The following is a 14,731-nucleotide window of genomic DNA, read 5'->3' as shown; positions in this document are numbered from 1 at the left end:
CCCCTCCTAAGTGTACTCCTTGCTGTTTGAAGCCAGCTCTTCCCTTTATGCCCTTGATCTCATTCTCCTGTATTTCTAAGACCTAGTACTTGCTCTTATCCCTTTCTTCAGGATAGATGATCTCATTCTCTATTGCCTTTGTCCCTTCAGCATTAAAATATATACACACTTCTTTTATCTTAAGAAATACTTATCCTCTTCTTTAATATTTATTTTTTAATTGGACACAATATTTTTATTTATTCATATGTGGTTCTGAGGATCAAACCCAGGGCCTCACACATGCTAGACAAGCACTTTACCACTGAGCCACAATCCCAGCCCCATATAATTATCCTCTTGCTGCTTGGTTGTCACTACTGTTTGCTTACAAACCTTTTTCCTTTGACACCAAAATTCCTGAATTCAGTCATCTCTTAGTATCCATAGGGGTTTGGTTTCATGACACACACACCCCACAGACACCAAATAGTCAAGGATGCTCAAGTTCCTTATATGAAATGGCTTAGTATTTACATACAACCTACACATTCTCCAGTATACTTTAAATCATCTAAAGATTATTTATACAGATGGAGAATCCCTTATCTTACCTAATCACTTGGGACTGGAAGTGTTTTAGATTTCAGAATTTTTCAGATTTTAGAGCATTTCAAATTTTTAGATTAGGGATACTCAACCTGTAATACCTAACTACATATGATGATGGTCATAAGATCATATCATCTAGAGGCATCATAGCCATCTTAATTTGTGTGAATGTACTATGTGATACACAACAAAATTGCCTTAGGGAACTGCGGTTGTAACTCATAGGTATATGAGTGCCTGCCTAGCACGTGTGAAGCACTGGGTTCAATCCTCAGCACCACATAAAAAACAAATAAAAGTGTTGTGTCCATCTACAACTAAAAATATTTTTTAATTGCCTTAGAATGCATTTCTTAGAACAAATCCCCATCATTAATCAACATGTGACTACAATATGAATGCTATGTAATTAGTTGTTATACTGTATTGTTTATAGAATATTGACAAGAAAAAGTCACATATTGAATGCAATATTAATACATATTTTCAGTCTGCATTTGGTTGAATATAGAACCAACAGTTTATTAGAGGGCCAGCTGTATTTGTTTATTCTCACTTGTCTATTCCTTCACTGCCTACTCATGCTTAAGTGCTTTCTAATCTGAGTTCTGCTCCTACCATTTCACCAAAATCAGTTTTGATGGGTCACCAGTGACTTCCATATCATCCAAACCAAAGAACACTATTCAGTTCTTATTTTAGTCTCTAATATTTAACATAATCAACTACTTCTTTCTTCTAGAAGCATTCTCTTTTCTTGTATTCCATGACAACCTATTCTTTTTCATAGCCCCTTCTACCTACCCAGCCATTACTTATTCCTCTGGGCCTGGGCTTACTTCATCTATGTTGTCCCATTTCATCTCATCTTCTCCTGTGATCTGATTTACTGTGTATATCCCAGCCCCCACTGTGTTTCTGTCTCTGGCCAAGGCCTCTGTCTTAGCATCAGACTTAACACACCCAGTTGCCTCTTTATATTTCCTATTGAATATCTCCAAGGTACTTCATACTCATGTCAAAACAGTTCATAATCTTTTCAGTCAAACCTCTTCTACTCCATTATTCCCAGTGAATTAAGTGCCTTAAGCCAGAAACCTCAGCCTCATCCTTTACTCCTTTTTTGTTTCTTTACCCTCATCCTACCTATGCCCATTTACTTACCAAGTCCTATCATTTCTGCCTCCTAAATACTTTTCAAGTCGGCTTCTTCCATTCCCCACTTTCTAGGCCACTGTCAATCACAGCTGAGGTTATTGCAGTAGCATCCTAGTTGATCCTCTTCTGTCTCTCATCTCAAAAATCCGTTCTTCCCAACACAGATGTCTAAAGTTTTAAATCAGAGTTCATCTCTTTATTCTCTTGCTTAAAAGCATTTAATGATTTCTCATTACTCCTAGGGAGCAGTTCACACTCAGCTTTGCTCTAAACACCCTTTATGAGCTGGGCACAGTGGCACATGCTTATAGTCCTAGCTAGATAGGAGACTGAGGCAGGAGGATCAGAAGTTCAAGGCCAGTGAGACCCTGTCTCAAAATAAAATATAAAAAAGGCTGGGGATGCAGATCTGTGGTAGAATGTCCCTGGGTATCACCAAAAATAAATAAATAAAAGCCCTTTATGATCTGATTCCTGACTACCTTCTTATTATGCAAGGCCACTGCTCTGGGCTTCAGAGCTTGGATATAAGCTGATTTCACCACCTGTAATGTACTTTCTGACCCCTTTAGGTCTCAGCATAAATATCACTTCTTCTTGCATGTCTTTCCTATTTACTATAGATCCAACTATTAAGATGGCATGGCATTTCACTAAGCTCAGAGTATTTAAAAATAGTAGTTCAGTGTCCACCTTCCTCATTTGACCAGAAGTACTGAGGCACAACGGTCTAGCCCAGGATCTGATGTATATAGTAGGTACCTAATATATGCAATTACTGGGTGGGCAAGTGAGAGAGTGAGTGAAGGGAGAAACTAAAGAATGGTGAAGGAGACACTGTGGTCCTGGTTTTTGACTCCACTCAGCTGGCTTACCTAAAACATGGTTTCCTCCTTTCTTTATAAGCCATATGCTCCACCTCCATTCCGTTGTTACATTTCTGCTTACTGTTGTCCTTTCTCTATCATTTGGAATCTTATAAAGGAACCTCTGCTTTAGAGATTGATTTTAAAAGTGCTATCTTAATCTCTAGGGGCTGGGGTTGTGGCTCAGTGGTAGACCTCAGTACCACATAAAAATAAATAAAATAAAGATATTGTGTCCAACTACAACTAAAAAATAAATATTTTTTGAAAATGCTATCTTAATCTCATAACACTCAAAAACATCGTCACAAGGCAGTATTCAAAAATCTCCCAGTAGAATCTCTAATTTTTTGTGAGCAAGGTGGCGACACATTTACTCTTTCCATAATTCTTATCTGTTTGGGTTGTTTTTTTTTTTCTTTTCTGCCTTGAAGCATTCTTCAGAAAGGCAATTTTAATCAAGCCTTATGACTAATGTGTCAAAAGAATTACTTTTTAAAACTTTTTAAATTTTGTGCCTAGGAAACGAGCTGCATGCAAATCAGTGAATGGCTCCCACAAGTACAAAGGGAACTCCAAAGATGTCAAACCTCCAGACCTGTGGATCCACCATGAGAGACTGGAGCTGAAACCCATCGATAAGTCTCCAGACCCAAATCCCATCATGACCGATACGCCAATTCCTCGAAATTCTCAAGATATCACACCTGTTGACAATTCCATGGACAGTAATATCCATCAAAGGAGGAACTCATACAGAGGTACCATGATCAGTGCAGGTTTTTTTCCAAATGATGGGAGACTATTTTTAATGATTTTCAGCTTTGTAAGATTGCCTTAATTTGATGATTCTTAGAGGTTAGGTTAAAAATGTATGTTATAGTGTTCAGTAAACATTTGATGAAGAATAGCTAATTGGTTATGGGAGACAACAGCTTAGATCTTTGAGGTCTCTCATCAGAGTTCACTCAAGCATTTGAGTCACCTAGCTCATGTTACTGGTGCATAGTGGGCAGTACTGTATTATCTGTTCTTATCTCATCAGGGACCCCCATGATGTTCTAATCAGAAATACCTTATCCCTGTTGCATTGTTATTTGAGTCATAAATCTGCCACTAGAAATGTTGTATAGCCAAGTTGCTCAGTGGCCTAGGTTGTACACTTGCAACTAATCCCCATATTTGATTTCTAGGGCATGAATCAGAGGACAGTATGTCTACACTAGCTGGAAGGCGGGGAATGAGACCAAAAATGATGATGCCCTTTGACTCTCAACCACCCCAGCGTAAGTAAAAACTTCTCTTTTCCCCAGTGATGCCTGTCCTGTCCCTTCATGATAGGGAACATCTATGAATGATATCTTTGACTTCATTTGATCTTAATACAAAAGGTAACTTACCAAAACTTTTGACACCCTTAAGAAAGAAATATCAAACAGTTGCCACATTTGCAATAAATATTATTATTCAACTAGCAACTTTAAGTTATGGGTAAACTTAAAAGTCAATTTTAACAGTCTCCCAGGAATAGTAAAGAATCCATTCTCCATAAACGTGCACAACATCTCCACAGAAGAGATGAGATTTAGGGTCGAGCTTTGCCAGATATCACACCTTTTCCATGGGCTTCCTAATATTGAGTCAGTCAGTGTTGATGAGCACCTATGGGATTTTTATTTTTTAAGTTAGTAGACTTTATAGTGTAGAGTTGCTTTAGGGTTATAGCATAGAACTTAACAAAGCAACCTTTTTTAATCTCATTTGACCCGTTCCTCATTTTGATAAGCATTAAGGTGGTAAGCCTCTTTTAATAATAGTTGAAATTAAAAATAAGTTAAATACCATGGTTAAAAATCAAAAAGCACTGGGTGCAGATTTTTTGTTGTTTGTTTGTTTGTTTGTTTTATTTGTTTTTGAACTCCTGTGTCCTTTCCCTGGTCTCTGTTTTCAAGATAGAAACTTTTCAGACTAGCCAGTGCTGCAGGATTTCCAATTGATGGAATGCTCAGCCATTTCTCTGCCAGCAAATGACAAGATTTAAATAGCCATGATGTCCTAAACATAAAGAGGTGCACCATGGCATCCTCTCCTTAGAAAAGTTCTCTCATCCTCCACCCTTCTGGTGGAACCTTTGAATATACAGATGTGTATGCAGATGCTCTACCAGTAAACTACATCCCCACCCATTTTTGTTTTTATTTTGAGACAGGGTCTAAGTTGCTCAGATTGTCTTCAAATTTGATCCTCCTGCCTCAGTCTCCCAGGTAGCTGGGATTATAGGTGTGCACCTCCACAACCCAGCTTAAAACTCAGCTTTGAAAGAGTAAGGCCCTTTAAGTTCATAGAAATTTTTTATACAATGTACTTTATACTTAGGGTTTGTGATAGAAGAGCCTGGACTTGGAAACATGAGGAGGAAAAAAACCCAGTTTCCCTTTAATTAGAGGTATCCTGCATGGGCCCCCTATGTTTAAAGACACAAATGCCTAAAAAGAGTAAATGAATCCATTCTAATTGTTCTTGATTTATAAAAAGGTGGTAGCCTGCCTGCTTATTTGTTTATTTTGTGTAAGACTTCGGTTCCTACGTGAACTGGCTTTTTTTTTTTTTTTTAAGTTGTAGGTGAACACAATACCTTTATTTGTTTATTCATTTTTCACGTGGTGCTGAGGATCGAACCCAGGGCCTCACATGTTCGAGGCAAGTTCTCTACTACAGAACCACAGCCCCAGCCCCGAACTGGCTTATTTTAAAAAATTAAATTTGATTATATTTTTAGATTTATTACTTTTAAATATGTTAAGGGAAAAAAAGTTATCCCAGTTAACATCTTTCTTTTTTTCTTTTTCTTTTTTTATGGTAGGGAAGGAGTTTGCATAATTATACAATATCATATAGTTTGGGTCTCAAAAAATTGAATGATAGGTAGGCTCTTTAAATCAAGATCTAAAATCAGGTGCCTGGATGCATTTGTGGACTTCATATTTTAAGAGATACTTTTCAAAATCCACATGGATGCAGTCTTTTCTCACAAGCTGGAATTCCCTGAGCTCTGGATCCTAGGATAAGGGTGGAGCCATATGTACCCATCATATGATCCACCTACCCTGATCTAAAAAGGCTGAGCAGTGCTGGGTAGGGCCTGCTGGCATCCAGATGAGGCCCAGTTCAAGGCCATGCACAGAAGCAACAAGTTCAGATTCAGCTATCAACTCTTGAAAGCTGACTACACTCTATGCAGGCACTTTCATGTTTTGTTTTGTTTTGTTTTGTTTTTTCTTATTTAGAAACACTAAAAAATGCCATTTTTAAAAATTCCACTGTTTTTTATTTGTGAGAGTCTTCTGTACCTAGAACACTTTCAGAATGCACTTCCTAAGTCAAAATCAGATTTATTCTCTCCCTGCAGTCTTAGTTTTTAAAAATACTGATTCTAAGGTATCTCCCTTCCAAAAGCTACCTGTCTTCCACCAGAGGACATGCTGACTTCCAGACTGCCCTGAGAACCCTCATCAGTCAGTTTTTCAGTGTTGTGTTTTATTCCCATGAGCCTCCTGGAGCCTTCTGGTCTTGAGCAGGAGAGGGGCAGTGATGATAAAGGGTCCCAGATTGGCTGTGCACCTGCTTGCTTTTGTACAACCAGGACAGGAGATTGCTGGAGAATAAAGATGTCCATTTCATTGCCTGAGATTTCTCTTAACCAAAGCAATGTTGATTGACTCCACAAAGATCTGGGGAGATCCCTGGCAACAAGACATTGTAATAGGCTCCAAAGGGCTAGTTAAGTTTTACCATAAAGTTCATGAAGCCCTTGCTTAGAGAAAAAAAAAAAAAAATGTCCTGTATCCCTCGTCTACCCTGCCTGTTTGCCTACATGGGGGATTTAGAGGTGATTATCTTGATTTTAAATATTCTGTTTCTAAAACTGTTTTAAGAAAATTTTATTTCCAAAGTCTGGGCTTCTGATTTTCATTGTTTACATCTCTGAAATTGAACATGAAACGTCATTAAAAAGGCTTCATAGAAAGTTGTATGTGGAATCTCTGAAATTCTGGATTCTTTAATCAAATGCAATAAATTGAGTCCTTAGCCATTGTGGGAAGGAAAGAAGAAATTAGGAAAGATCATTTATATTTTAACATGGGTGTGACTGAGCCCCCAGACTTGGAAGCAGTAAAAGAAGTAGGCCTATAGTTCATACACTTGGTACTAGATTAAAACATCAGAGGAAACTTTCATATTCATTAAGATATAACAACTGATTAAACAGCTACCCATTTATTAATGCCCACTACATACCTCTTTTTGGCAAATAAAAAAAGAATGAATTAGGACTATACTCAAAATAAATAGAACTGCTATTCCTTTAATAGGACAAAAAAATTACAGAAGCCTAAGCCATTATTTATGTGCTTATGGATCATATTTTGTGTCATATTCAAATAGATATTTTAACAACTCATGTGATCCATGTTTATAATAGAATTGAGAAATATAGATAAGCCAAAAGAAAAACGTTCTTTTAAACCTGACCACTCTTCCCTACAAAATAATCACTGTTAACATTTTAGTAATATTCCTCAGACTTCTTTATATATATATATATATATATAAAAGAGAGAGAGAGAGAGAGAGAGACATATGCATAAGTATGTGTTCCTTTGTTAAATCAAAAGTAAAATCAATGGCTGATTGCCCAAATCCAGCCTGCTGCCACCAGAAAGCAAAGGGAGTGATTGGATCATATGGGAGGTGGGAAGGGGGTGGCTTTGCTCTTAAACTGTGATTTGTGTGTGTCTGTGCAAGCATGTTAAGCATTTCTTTGTCTTGTGTTCATTCACAGCTGTGATTAGTGCCCATCCCATCCATTCCCTCGATAACCCTCACCATCATTTCCACTCCAGCAGCCTCGCTTCTCCAGCTCGCAGTCATCTCTACCACCCGGGCAGCCCATGGCCCGTTGGCACATCCATGTCCCTTTCAGACAGGGCCAATTCCACAGGTGAGAGATGAGGATCAAGTCCAGATGAAAAGCATTCCAAAAGATGGCAAGCAGAAATGGGGAAGGACTTGCCCTACTTAGAATTTTTCAATATTATTTTATTTATCATAATGTTCTGTAACTGACTTGAATTTGTTTCTGTAAAATTCACCCCATATTTCTCCCTAAGTTTTAAGTATTCAGTGCAAGGTGCCATTTTAGCAAAAACTCAAATCACATAAGCATCTCTTATTCCTTAAAACTTGCATCAATTCATTTTTTACAACTTGTTTAATTTTTTTTTAATCCTCCAATTTTAAAGGAAAATTCATTCTAGGTGGTTTTATATGCCAAAAGTTACCTTTGCCTTATAGTCACCTTAACTTTGGGAAAGTCCATAAGGCAGCTGTCAGATACTTCATAGACCAAAATAAGATAAGCTTTGAGGGATGGAGGGTACCAGCTACATCAAATTTGTATTTACTGTAAATCTCAAGTTGCCTAATGGATTATGAAAATTGGAATGGATGCATATCTCTAAAACATAGATAAAAAATTAGCATAATGATGTGGGTTGTCTCTAATAAAGTACATTGCTAGATAAGCATGTCCAGTTTGGAAATCTTAAGAAACAGCATTATCAGTTTTAAGAAGGAAATAATGAAGGTGAGGGGACAGAAAAATGGAATAAACATTTTTATTCCTCATTAATTGCAAATTAATTACCCCTTTCAGTTTTAAACTGCAAATATATACTATCCCCATCTTTTGAAACTTACCTATTAATAGTTATTATATTAGTTGTAGAGCTGAGTTTTAGTGTTCTGGGAAATAAGGAAATTTCAAGTGAGTGTCATTTTAAAAGAGCCTCAGAACTTCGTGCTTAGAAGTTTTGGTTGCCACTGATATCCTCCTCTTCCTAAATTTTTATCAATCTTAAATATACCTAGAGCATCAAATAAAGGTAAGGACTTTATTAAGAGATGTCTGATAACTTCTAATATTATCTAGTCCCAGAACTGTTACCAGGTTTAAAGAATACTGCTTGAACATGCATCTAAATTTGACCTTTCTAGAATTTCCCTACAAATCCAGGTTTCGGGTTCTGCCTTTAGGGAAAGATGGTCCCCAGGATAGATAGTTATTCCATTCAGCTGGATGGAGAATCAAGGTCTCCCTCATAGCCACAGTCTCAAATAGAACAAAGAACCAGAAAGCAGTCCTCCAAACCTGCTCTTAGGAAGGTTTTTATGCCCAACTCTGCTTCTTTACTTTGAAGGCTGAGGAATCGCATTCTAGGATACCGGGCTGAGTAGCTGGCAGGCTCTCCCAGTGAGGTGAGCCACCTCCTACCTCGACCTGGAATTGGGAGCCCAAGAGATACGTAGCACCTCCCACCAGGCCCTCATTTAAGTGGTAAAAGTTCCTTTCTGTGTGGACCAAAATAGAAAGTGAAGAGGGGGTGGGGAAAGCAGTGATTTGCATTAGGATTTTATCCTTTGCATAAAGGATTCCTTACTTAAATGACAGAAAGAATAAAAGAAAGTAAAACTAAAGAGATAGACTCACTGAAGATCAATTTGAAAAATAGTGCCAATATCTAGAAATGGCCCAAGCTTTCTTGCTGTGGTTTTTCCACACACCTTTGTGTCTCTAGAGCTCCAAGTATTACCACAGCCCTGGACATGGGGCCTGGCCAGACAGTCCTGCTCCAAAAGTATTTACCATGTCATTGCCACTTGACATAGGAAGATCACTTCCTACTTGATTAAGCACTAGATCACTGGGAACTTTATGTGCCTGAAACAACTCTGAGAGATAATTAAGGAACTAGGCCTCTCACCAAAGCAAATATTTCAGCCATAGCCTAGTGTCTGAGTAAGCCAGTGATGTTGGACAATATCCAGGAGCCACCCTCACAGAGAATACCTGGTGCCCTCTAGAGTTGGACAAGGTAGCCCTGGCCTGTGGCAGTGGCCAGGGAGCTAATTCATATAGACAACTCTATTTTCCTTTCTCACTTCTCTTTATCATATCTTCCAGTACTTGCTGACATGATCAGGACTTAAACCCACTATCCTCTCTCCTCCTCCCCATTTTTCTGCTTCACCAGTTCCCACCTGGGCCAGGATCACACAGTGATTAGCAGTTCTCTAGCTATGGTGATGGCTGGCTTGAGCAAATTGAATAGTAACATCCTCAACATGGCCCTTACAAAGCTGAGAAGGGACCTGGAACTAGAGGGATTATCATAGACAGGCATACATAGGAGGGCATATTTGTCCTTCATCCCTGGGACCCAAGGCCTTTAGGTTGTAGCCTGTCTTCTCATAGCCCATAAACAGATTCATTACTGCCTCACAAAGGCAGAGAAGTAGATTGGATTTCTACAGGTTGCTGATTGCATTTCTTTTAAGATTGAGGACTCTAGTGTCTTATGACTGATGCAGCCTGTTGCCCAGACTGGTGTCCTTCATATCTCTTCCAGATGCAGCAGTAGTCCATCCTACTCACACTGTGTGAAAGTCTTCCTCAGATAGTCCTCCTGGCCTTGGTGCTGCTTCTGCCCCACCCCCAGGGCAGGGACCTGTGGCATCAGGCAGGGAAAGATAGTAATTGCATGTGGTTCTTCAGAGCCTGGGCATGGGAGTCAGGGTGCAGGGATTCAGATTCTGCCATGCTGGTTCTGTGTCCGTGGCAACTGCTTATTTACTTCCATGTCACATGGTGCCTGGCCTGGAGTAAACACTCAGTGATCTACAAAGAAAAAAACACTCTCAGTTATTCAGGTACTGCGTTCAGCACTTTTCATACATCTCAATTACTCCTCAGTGAATTATAAGTTATTCTACCTGTTTTGTAGATGGAGAAACTAAGACAGATTTGACGACTTTGCCAAATCTAGAGTGCAAGCCTGTCAGACTCCAGAGTCAGTGCTTTTCCTGCTCCACTGTGCTGCCTTCAGAATTCTGTGTCTACTTCACATGCTTAAAGATTGTTACCATTTTCTTCCTGAGTCTCCTCTTTTCCAGGCTAATCTACCCCTATTTCTTTCTCTGGACCAAATCACCCTTCATTTGGCACGATTTTTTTTTTCTCTTCTGTACTAGGGATTGAACCTAGGTCCTCAAGCATGCTAGGCAAGTGCTTTACCACTGAGCCACATCCCCAGCCAGGACATGATCTAAAAGCTGTGTGTAGATCTCTGAACTGTTTAGTTGTCCATTCCTCTCTTGAACTATGGGATCTTTGCCCTAGTGAGGCCAAAGCCATTTGTGGTCCCCAGTGACCGTGTAAGGCCTGTCGCATTGGCCTTTCCTTCAGTAACCACCAGGCCTTGCCGGCAGAGCTGACTCCTGTCAAGTACCTGACCAGCCTTGGTGACCTGCCCCGAGCACTGACACCAGGCCAGCCTCTTTATCTCACACATACTATACTGATCATCAGGGTCCTTAAGACATGCTCATCTACAGAAAGCCAGTCTGTAAGCCTTATCAATGAGTGAAATTTAAAATTTTCTTTTATACCAATATAGACAATGGTTTCAGGAACCTTTTTTTGTGTTCCATAATAAGTACTGAGGAGAACTTTAAATCTTTAAGATTGTGACCACTTAGCTGTGCAGGTGAAAAAAAAAATTGGAACAATTGGTTGAGGATAGGAGTTTGGGACTTTTGGTCTGTTCTAGCCTTGGCTGTGGTGCTAATCTATGTTCCCTGGGTCTAGCACTGGTCCCAAGTGCTTACTGAGCTAATTTAAGGGACTTCTAGAAGTAACCAAAACCCTACACATTTAATGGTTAAAAAAAAAAAATGCTAACATTTAGGCTTTCCTGCTGTAGAATCTATTCGAAATACTCCCAGCACTGACACCATGCCAGCCTCCTCATCTCAGACATGCTGTACTGATCATCAGGATCCTGAAGGTGCTACCAGCTCCTCTTACTTGGCCAGCTCCCAGGAGGAAGATTCAGGGCAGAGTCTTCCCACAGCCCATGTTCGTCCTTCCCACCCATTAAAGAGCTTCGCTGTGCCAGCAATCCCACCCCCAGGACCTCCCACCTATGATCCTGCATTGCCAAGCACACCATTATTATCCCAGCAAGGTGAGTGAGACTAGCAGCACCATTGGAGGGACCCTTTGACTCAGGCTTGGGACAGAACCACTTATATGGAGAACAACAAAGCAAATCCTCAGACTTTTCCCAGCAATTTATAGTGTGGTATTGTCCCATTCAGGGAGCAGTGGGCTCCCCTCCTTTGGGAATGCTTACAAATCAGAGAATAATGTTTTGTGCAACAAAGACTGACTTTTTGAATTGTGTTTTATGTTGGTAAAACCCAGTGACTTGGGTCTGAGAAACAGATCCAATCTCCCCAGCCCCCTGGAATCCCTCACTTCATAAGGTGCATACGAGCTGGACCAGTGCCAGGGAGGCCAGGCACTGAAACAAGAAGGAGCCTTAGGACAAGGAGAGGAACTTTGTAGAAGGGAGGTCATTTGCCCAAGTTCACAGAGCTCAACCGCAGAACCTTGCCCCTTTTTTTCTACTCTTCCATATCATTATCATTCTTTTTCTTTTTTTTTTTTTTTTGTACCAGGGATTGAACCCAGGAGTGTAAGGGGTACGTAAACACTAAGCCACATCCCAGCTCTTTTTATTTTTAAATATTTTTTTAGTTATCAATAGACCTCTATTTTATTTCTTTATATGCAGTGCTGAGAATTGAATCCAGTGCCTCACACATGCTAGGCAAGCACTTATCACTGAACCACAAACCCAGCCCCCACTCCGGCCCTTTTTAAAAAAAAAAAAAAAAAAAAAACTTTATTTTATTTATTTATTTTTATGTGGTGCTAAGGATCAAACCCAGGGCCCTCACACGTGCTAAGCCAGCATTCTACCACTGAGCCAGAACCCCAGTCCCCCTTTTTCAAATATTTTATTTAGACACAGGGTCTCACTGAGTTGCTGAGGCTGGCTTTCAACTCACAATCCTCCTGCCTCAGCCTCCCGAGCCTCTGGGATTACAGGCGTGTACCACCATCATGCCTGTTTTATTGTCTGTCTTAATGGTTTATGTCAGAGTAGGTCTATGATTCTCAAACTTCCCTGGTCTCAGGACCTCTTTATATCTTAAAAGCCATCAAGAATGGCTTTTTTTTTCACAAAGGTTATATCTACTAATATTTACCATATTAGAAATTAAAACCAAGTTATTTTAAATATTCATGTAAAAATAGCAGTCATGTTACGATAAATAGCACATTTTAATGAAAAATAACTTTTTCTAAAAAAATAGTGAGAAAAATTTTATTGTCCTGTTTTTTTTTCAAATCTCTTTTATGTCTGGTATTAGATTCTTTTGTCTGCTTCTGTATTCAGTCTGTTGCAATTTGTCATTTGGTTGAAATATAAGAAGAAAATCTCAGGCTGGGATTGTGGCTCAGCGGTAGAGTTCTCACCTAGCACGTGCAAGGCCCTGGGTTCAATCCTCAGCACCACATAAAATAATTAAATAAAATAAAGGTATTGTGTCCAAGTACAACTAAAAAATAATATTTTTTTACAAAAAAAAAGAAGAAAATTTGGCCTCGCAGGTAGAAAGTAGTCTTCTCTCAGCCAACTACATTATCTTTATAGATAATTGTGAGTATTCTTTTTGTTACTATGGCAAAACTCAAGTTGTAGTTTCTTAAAGACTGGCTTGTAATGTGGAATCTGAAACCACATCCATGAAGTTTTCATACTCTGTTCCATTAGAATCCACTAGCCTGTTTGCATTTTGAATTCATAATACTGAAACATCACACATGGGTCATTTGGAGAATAGTGGTTCATTAGCATACACAAATCCTCCAAACATTGATATACTTCATTCATCAGTATCTAAAAACATTCATTAATATCACCAGGTTTGTAACCATTAAAGAAGCTATCAGATTCTATGGCAGATAAACATTTTTCAAAATTGTAATTTTCATCTAAAACTTGAATTTATCATTGACAGTAAACACATTACTTTGTTCAATTTCTAGAAAATATCTTAATGACCGACCCATTTGTCAGTCCATCTTTGAACAAATGGTGTTCCATGATGAGACCAGCTGTTTAGCTCACAGCTCAGTCTGTCATTTTCTTTAAGATCGCATCATACTTGATATACAGCAGAAGTACTTTCTCCGTTTTTTCCATTTTGTCACAAAACATTTAAAAGCCGTGTAATCCAGGGTCAAGATTTAATAAGATAAATAATTTAAGTGCATGTCCATGAATGACTTTACTGTTTGATGCCACTGTCTGAATTAGTGCTAAGACTCCAGTAGTGTTTGCTTTCATATCCTTAGTACAAAAGCAGCATAGGAAAAAGGAAAATGATATCTTTGTGGTATTATGAAGAGTTTGGCCTCCCAGACATTCTGCAAGAAGTCTGTGGACCTCTACACTTTGAGACTAGGATATTAATTTTCTGAAGCTAATGGAATATTTTCTCTCGACTCTTAAATTTCTGCTGCCTCTCTCCTTCCCTCTTGTTCCAGTAACTTTTCATAGCAGGATTACTGCACTGAGCCTATGTATGTACATCCCTCACCCTAAAGCAGTATCTGAATCTGGATTTTAGGTGGTGCCTTCCTGAGGTCTGGGGATGCAGCCTTTGCTACAACCTGACAGTGCCTTTTTTCTCCTCAGCTCTGAACCATCACATCCACTCAGTGAAGACAGCTTCCATCGGAACTTTAGGAAGGAGCCGGCCTCCTATGCCAGTGGTTGTTCCAAGTGCCCCTGAAGTACAGGAGACCACAAGGATGCTGGAAGACTCTGAGAGTGTAAGTTTACACAGCAGTCAGCCCAGCCAGGATGTCTAGGCATGCACCCAAAGTCCTTCAAGCATGGTGTTCAAGCTGATACTGTATGTAGACGTAGGCCTCACTGCCCAGTGGCAGGAAGAAGAGTTAGTCATTTGTTCATTTGTATTTTGAGCATCTCCTCCAAGCCAGGAATGTGCTGAAGGTTTGGTCTGCTTTCTGTCTCATTCCCACTCTGGTGTGTCTTAAATTAGCTTATCATACCCCTCAGCTAGTCATACACACCTGCCATCCTCTCAATTTGTCCCTCCTGCCTGGCCCTTTAAAT

At 39.4% G+C, this 14,731-nt stretch overlaps 1 protein-coding gene across 13 annotated transcripts in view; it reads left to right on the top strand.

The window, feature by feature from the left end:
• Neo1 (neogenin 1) overlaps window positions 1-14,731 on the top strand; it is a 227,141-nt gene that overhangs the window by 208,947 nt on the left and 3,463 nt on the right. For 8 of the 13 annotated variants that reach the window (XM_078049321.1, XM_078049325.1, XM_078049323.1 and 5 more), the window contains 5 exons: window positions 3,138-3,376; window positions 3,809-3,901; window positions 7,459-7,617; window positions 11,438-11,701; window positions 14,288-14,424. In XM_078049321.1, coding sequence (XP_077905447.1) covers window positions 3,138-3,376; window positions 3,809-3,901; window positions 7,459-7,617; window positions 11,438-11,701; window positions 14,288-14,424 — 892 coding nt within the window. The remainder of the gene's footprint in view (window positions 1-3,137; window positions 3,377-3,808; window positions 3,902-7,458; window positions 7,618-11,437; window positions 11,702-14,287; window positions 14,425-14,731) is intronic. The other 5 variants (XM_078049330.1, XM_078049328.1, XM_078049327.1 and 2 more) reach the window with 2 other exon arrangements.

This window comes from Ictidomys tridecemlineatus, chromosome 5 (genome assembly GCF_052094955.1).
Source record: "Ictidomys tridecemlineatus isolate mIctTri1 chromosome 5, mIctTri1.hap1, whole genome shotgun sequence".
In the NCBI taxonomy this organism is placed as follows: Eukaryota; Metazoa; Chordata; class Mammalia; order Rodentia; family Sciuridae; genus Ictidomys; species Ictidomys tridecemlineatus.
This window is presented reverse-complemented; position numbering and strand designations above follow the sequence as displayed.